At 34.7% G+C, this 7,731-nt stretch overlaps 1 protein-coding gene across 1 annotated transcript; it reads right to left on the reverse strand.

Moving 5' to 3' along the window:
* Positions 1–3,790: 3,790 nt before the first annotated feature.
* On the reverse strand, positions 3,791–4,940 carry LOC143581011 (uncharacterized). The gene has a single exon (XM_077063895.1). It carries the CDS (start codon positions 4,905–4,907, stop codon positions 3,795–3,797), a length of 1,113 nt encoding a protein of 370 aa, XP_076920010.1. The 5' UTR covers positions 4,908–4,940; the 3' UTR covers positions 3,791–3,794.
* Positions 4,941–7,731: the final 2,791 nt, after the last annotated feature.

The following is a 7,731-nucleotide window of genomic DNA, read 5'->3' on the forward strand; positions in this document are numbered from 1 at the left end:
TTTATATAATGAAGGAAGTTTTATCCATCCTCTTGTCAACAATCAATATCCATTGGTGGTCCGTCAACAAAAACAAAGCTTCTGAATATCTTCGGTTGAAAGTGTCTAAATTCAAGTTTTATAAACGATAACAAATAAAAACCATTCATGATTCAAATATAATCAATATGACAATATCTATTCACCATCAATGATCAGTACGTAGTCATAAAAATTGAATTTGATATTTATGAAAGGCCCCTCCGTATTTATCTTTTACATGGACCATTAATACTTATGTGAAGAAATTAATAAGTTCATGTAGTATTTTGATATGAAACTGTATTGAGATCAAATTATACAAAAAAAATTGGATTTAAATAATGTTAACTATAGACTATTGACAAATAATAGTTTTAAGTAATGAGTTAACTACTAACGGTCTCATCTTTTAACATATTTGTGTCCAGCGAGCCGCCACTAACAGAAGCTTAACTCCGTTAGTCTCCGATAGTCGGAAAAACGTTTTTAGCTGGAACTCTCTTTTTTTTTGCCAGAAAACTCAACATTTTCATCTCCAACCTCTTTTTAACCTTAGATCGAATATTTAGAAACCTTTTTCTAGTAAAGACCTAATTATTGAGGTTGCCAGAACCCTAGAACCATCGTTGGAGTCAGCAACGGTAGAAGAAGTGGGCCGCGCTAGCTCTGTGATGGTGATGGCCGACAGGTTGAAGCAAAATTCAGCAAGAACCCAACCACTTAGACAGCGAACTTGGCTTCCGACGAAGGGACAAACGATTATTCATTGGTTCGATTGGTTGAGAATCAGGCAAATTCCTAACACGCAGAAGGTTTTCAGTGACGGTGATGGTGGTGGATGTTAGCAGCAGTGGTGGTGATGGTGGCAAGTAAGTTGGTGGCGGCAGTGGTGTTCACGTGGTGGTTGACTGGTTGTCCGCAGTGGCGATGTTCAAGTGGTAGTGGTGGTGTCTAGGTTGAGTTTTTCGGTAAAGTAGGTTGAGTTTGCCGGTCAAAAATGTTTTTCCGACGACCAAAGTCTAACAAAGTAAAGCTTTCGTTAGTCACGGCTAGTTGGAAACAAATATGTTAAAAGATGAGATCGTCAGCAGTCAACTCGTAAGTTGAGATTGTTATTTTGTCAACAGTCTCTAGTTGAGTTATTTAAATCCAACTTCCCAATTATAAAAAATTTTAAGTTTGAAACAAATATGACGATAACTTGATACCAGTTTAATTGCTCGAAACTCGATTACCCTTTTGAAATCAAATACACTTGTAATCTATTATACTATTATATAATTGTAAAAAAACATTATAAAACACAACTAAAAATACTAAAAAAATTGAATTGTTGAACTAATATATATGTATTCAATTACCCAACTCATTAAGTTTGTTTTTATAAAAAAATAAAATTACACAAACCAAACCATAACTCATTATATTCATTTAAAAATTTAATTATGTAAACCTAATAAAAATTCTGTTTACTTAAGGGCCAAATATTTTCTTGCCTTTGGCCTACAATCTTTTACCGATTATCGAGGATGGCTCTGAACTAACTTAACATTAAGGGTGTTCAGTATTCGAATCAGACTCGAATAACTTGAAATTCGATTCGATTCGCATTTGAATTTGACGGTTTGAATTCGATTTTCAGTCATTTGAATTCGATTCGGTTCGAACTCGATTTTAGTAATCGAATTTCGAATCGAATACGAATTTATAATCATAAATTCGTATTCGATTCGAAATTCGAATTCAAATTATGCATTTTATTTTTATTATATATATACATACTTATAAAAAGATAAACTACATAAATCTTTTGAGTTAAAAGAGATTAAAAATAGAAAGTTCATTATTTTGGCTAATAATTAATGTAATTGTACATTACTATTTTGAATATTTAGGATGTTAAACTTTAAATGATTTATTTATTTCATATACTTGCACTTTTTGGTGTTAAAAAACTCAAATTTATAGTGGTTTTAAAATTGAAATATATTTTTTTAACTGAATTTGAATCGATTCGAATTCGATTCGCACTTCATTTTCAAATCGAATCGAATTTCGAATTAGCTATTCTGAATTTGAATCGAATCGAATTTGTCAAATCGAATTCGAATCCAGCTTCAAAATTTCAAAATTCGTATAATTCGATTCGAATAAATTTGAACATTCAAAATTCGATTCGTTGAACACCTTACTAACATTATCAAAAGGTGCAATCAAACATTTTATATTTGGATCGATATCGGCTTTTGATTTGAGTTTAAGATCTTGAATTTTTAATAAACTTTTACAATCTATGATTGATCATAAACGGGTATACCTGATATCTAGATATCACTATACCCGCAATTGAAAATTTAAGAGCTAATCACCTGCCTGAGTTGTTTTTTTTGAACGGCAAATTAGGATCACTCATGGACCACTGGAGTATTATCGTGTCACCAGCAGAACCACGCGATCATAGTCTGCCTGAGGTGTTTACATCCCCAGTAACGTCATAGTCTGCCAAGTTTGTATAGCATGTCTGAAAAACTGAGACAATTTAATAAATAAGACATCCATGATGCATGATATGGCATTTACGTAAATACATGTGACCATGGGTCTCACTACACCTTGCTGGTCCTATTAATATCTTCAATGATGTCCCTTTATTCAAGTTTTGATTTATCAAGTTCCAACTTATGGCCAGAACTGTATTTGATGTCAATCAGAAAATTTCAAATTTAATGTTTTTAGAAATTTCGTAAGGGTTTTACACTTTTACTAACAAACACATAACACATAATAACACCTTTTCCGTTGTGAAATTCAGGCTAGCAGGTCAACTCCAACAACATAAACTGCTTATTATTGTTGAACCATAGGAAACAAGTTCGTGAAAGGTCTACTATTGTTTTGAGGGAAACCTGTCAAACATGTGGTAAAGTTTTTGTTCGTTCAGTCTTAGTAGCGGAAGATCGTGTTAAACAGGGGAGGCTCGGAGGGTGTGCGAGCCGCACCATCAGCCGGGGCATATAAGTTTCGAGGGCACAGGCTATTTTTATACATATTACATATATATGTTTTTTTGTATTAAAAATAAGGTTATTTGCAATGGTTTATGAAATAATTACATACTTAGAATGATTTTTAAACGATTTTGCATTATAGTAGAGGTTCCCACAAACCTCATTTCATCTGGCATTATTGCCACTTGTATCATTCTAGCGGATATTGGTAATGAAATATTTGAGTCAGACCTTGCGAGTTTGTCAGTTCTAATGCCGACCCTACCTGAGTTTTCGTCTCACCACGTGTTACGCCAGAGAGTTCTGCTCTTGTGGCGACACAACGACTGTCAAGTGGCAGCCTACAGTATGGTTTTCCGGGAGAACGCCCAAGTCAAATTTTAAAGCCAACATGGTCCTGGTTAAAAGAACATAGTCTGAACAGATTGAGTAACAGAATTTTTCAAATTGAAGAGTACGATGACTTATAAAAAAACAAAAGTCGTTCAAAAAAAATTATCGTCATAACGTGTTCCCATATGTGATTTGGAATGAGAGACAAATACTAACAGGTATAATTTGACATATATAACTAACAACATTACGTAAAAATTAATCATAATCATAATCATAATCATACCATTAACCATATACATAAACATATACATAAACATAAACACATACATAGATACATACACATTAATATTTAATATTAATAATAATATTACCGCCATCCTATTCAAATCTCATCTCCCTCCTTCACCTTAACGGAACTTCAACACTAACCTAACAACTCTTCAACGGCTTCCCACACAAACAATCATTATCCACAAACGACGACGCTTCAAGGTGCTCAAACCACGACCCCACGGGAATCTCACCACAGAGATGATTATGACTCAAATCCAAATGTCCGATATACGAAGCCGACGCTATCGACTCCGGTATCACACCACTCAAATTATTACACGACAAATCCAGCATCATAAAGTACGATCTCGGTCCAAACACGTCAGGTATGCTTCCTTCAATCGCATTCCTACTCAAATTCAATATACTTATACTCGAATTCATCAACGTAGCCGGTAATTTACCGGATATTATATTACCGTCTAAATTCAACGTTGCTAGAACCGCCATTGAACCGATTGATTCAGGAATTGAACCGGATATCCGATTTAACGATAGGTCTAGGTCAGATAACCTGTAGATGTAGGAAATAGTGTACGGAATCGTTCCGTAGATTCGATTACCGCTTAATAACGCACGGCTGAGCATCCGAAGCTTACCGAAGTTTACCGGTAACGTGCCGGAGATCATATTGTTACGTAGATCTAAATGCATTAAGGAGGATAGATTCGTAATTGATCTCGGTATTCTACCAGTGAGTTTGTTATCGGCGATGTTAAGCACTGATAACCGGTTTAATTTTCCGATATCGTACGGAATCTCGCCGGAGATTTGATTTCCGATCAGATCTAGAATCCAAAGGAAGGGTAAAGAGGTTATACATTTTGGTATACTACCGGAAATGCCCTTCCAGTCGGCGATAATTACGGTGGAGAGTCGTTCGAGTTTGCAAATGGAGGGAGATATTGTGCCGTTCATGTACCCGGTGCGGCGAGATTTTTGGAAGATCGGGTCTTCGGACTCGCCGCGGAGGTTTATGTCCGCGACGCGGTTGGTTTCCGGGTCGCAAATGATGCCGTACCATTTGTGGCAACAGTTGTGGCCTTTCCATGAGTTGAAAATGCCTAGGTATGGCTCATGTAATGCGGCTTTGAAGTCTAGTAAGGCTGACCTGTCTGACGCAGGGCAGGCTTGAACGACGGTTGTAATTGAAACTATAATTACAACCGTCGTTACTAACATTGTTGTAGTCAGCAATGAGGTAGCCATCTAGATGCGGCTAGTTTACTCAATGACGCTATTTTAAAATTAATAAATTAGCGACGTAGTTTATTGTTTTCTTGACTCGTGATGTAAAATGGTGTGGAAAATGAGGGAAGAAGGGAGGGGTTTAAGTAGTGAAAGTAGGGAGGTGAAATGACGAGTTTGACCTTCATGTGTGGGGTGTGAGGTTGGGTGAATAGGTCAACGTGGTAGGGATAAGATGGGAATGGGGATGGGAAGAAATAGTAATCAAGTGAGAGTGTGAGAGTGATTGAGATGGATCGAAGGTGATACTGAACCAGTGAACCGTGTGGCATGTGCTTATCCAGGTACTATTAATTGAGTGCACGGCTTACTATGAGTATGCTATATTTGTTTCTTTATTTTAAAAGCAACATAAGTGTCATTTAAATAAATACACCACTATTGCTACACATAAATATTAAATAACAGTCTGGATAACGTGAAAATTCCCGGGGCATGATTTTAGGGGAACGTTAAATCAAACTTTGAATTCAGTATGATTTTTATTAAGACAACATAGTCTGGGTATAATGGAGCAAAATGACTATTTAAATTTATAGAGTGCGGTATCTTAAATACAAAAAATTCGTCAATCTAAAAAAAGAATAAAATTAAATAACATATCATGAAAGTTTGCTAGTAACAATTGTTCTTACGCCACATGCAATCCATTTAATACACAACAGCATAAAAATACGATGGTTGAGTTGATTGATATGGTGTCAATTTTTCATTACAGGATATCGTCGTGAGTACATACGTATCCATTTGATACATTTGCTTGATAAGTTGCTCTGTTCATTTGATATGGTCTTTAGTAGTATTCAAATGCCCGAAAAGGCGAAAACCATATTAAAATCACATCACACAAAAATGTATAATAATAGTTAAATACAATACAAAATACAAGAAACTTGACTCTTTGTAAACGACCACCAAACAAGACGAATGTCCGTTTCTTTACCCTTGGATGTGGCATGCACATGTGACTATAAAGTGGCGCTCTTCTAAATGGCATAGCACCACTCAGATTTAACTTCACGACATCATTATTTACATTCACTAATCAATAATGTTCGATGCATCCCTTCTATTGCCAAGTGATAAAATAAATATTCGTATTATCACACATTCATACTCATGCTCTCATATCTTTCGTTATTTTCCATTTTCAACTTCTTCATTTTGTATTATTTTCTTACATTATTATAAATTTATGATGTATTCTCAGTAGGTTAAAATTCACTGAATATCGAATTAAAAAAATACATTCATGTAGTTAATTAATATCTAATAAATTAATAATGCAGATGAAAAACTACACTCAGCCAGTTTCTAATATTGTGTAACATGCGTCGAATAGTGTTAAATCTTTTCTAATGATGTTTATACATAATGATGCTATTATTTGATTAAAATCATAATTCATCATCAAACGTTATCATTATCACGCCAATTGTATTCCATCTAATTCTTGGAATTACATAATCCACATTGCATATAACTATTTATAATTTTCTTTTGATCATGATTAATTGAATTATTCAGGAATAACAAAAATTCATGTGTACATATCAAAAGATAACACATATACTTTTTTTCATATGAGAAAAGCATATTGTTACGGATTGAACTTTCAATTCTCGTTCGGCTTCTTAGATGAGTTCTAAGATAGCGGAATGCACAAGAAGTTTGATTAATAATGGCTTGGTTTTTGGTAGAACGTTGCAAATTTTGAATACAAAAATCTGAATTGTGAGAAATGTTTTTCTTTTCTCTAGCTAATAAAAAGGTTTAAAAAAATTTATATGACGAGAAGTTTGATTAATAATGTCACGTGACTTGTCAGCTTGATCTTATCCACTTGCCATTTACCACATTGTTACTTGACTTGAGCACTTTAGCTTACCTGCTAGGAGTATGGCCATGTATGAAAGGAATCAAAGATACAGTAGATCTAATTAAAAATTGACAAGCATGTCTTGCTGGGAAATACTAGTTTCATTAAATTGTACATCTCAACATCTAGCTATGGTCTCATATGATAAGGATGGATTTCTAACAATCAGATTTTAGATTTTGAAGATAATAATTTTTAAGAGTTTGTATAATTACTTTTTGAAACCGGCCTTAAGTAACCACTTTCATGACGGGCCTGAATATGAACTGAATATGAAAGAAATTCACCAGCCACAGGTTATTGATTTCGGATTGTTTGTTTTCTTAACAACAAAGGCCCGGGACCCTGGATCACCTTGGCAAATAGATCATTCATTCACCTGAAGAACATAACATAGGGACCTAGGTCACCACTAAGGAGGAAGCCCTAACCCGCAACTGGGAAAACCCATTGAACCAACCTGAAACAAAATATTTCTGATGAGCTCAAATCCATAACCTCTTATAAGAAGAGTCTGTCGTCTTTGGCCCAACAATATGAACAATATCCATATATCCTGCTATACAATTTCCCAAAAATACCATAAAAGGATAACTTATTCTAACAAAACTCGTCGGTCTTTGGCCCAACAATACGAACTTTTATATCATTACCTTACTTTAATGAACTTTTCAGATTTATTCGATTACATTACCTGGATCCTACTACTATAAATTTTATAAAACCTATTGTTTTAAATAAAATTAAAACATAAAATTAAGAAACAGTCCGTCATTTGTTTTTTCCACCTGGAAAGTGGTATTACTCAGTGTTTTAAAAACTGATTCGTACCGGCCGGTTGAACCGGTAATACCGGATTTCGCATCCTAGGCCGGTATTTTGCGCCCGGTATTTTTGGGCGGTTTG

The sequence above is a fragment of the Bidens hawaiensis genome, unplaced genomic scaffold, assembly GCF_021521415.1.
Source record: "Bidens hawaiensis isolate Kalapana, Puna unplaced genomic scaffold, B.hawaiensis_p1.1 tig00030786_1, whole genome shotgun sequence".
Classification (NCBI taxonomy): domain Eukaryota; kingdom Viridiplantae; phylum Streptophyta; class Magnoliopsida; order Asterales; family Asteraceae; genus Bidens; species Bidens hawaiensis.

Coding starts and splice junctions, on each gene's coding strand:
- LOC143581011 (XM_077063895.1), bottom strand. CDS start 4,907: ATGGCTACCTCATTGCTGACTACAACAATGTTAGTAACGACGGTTGTA.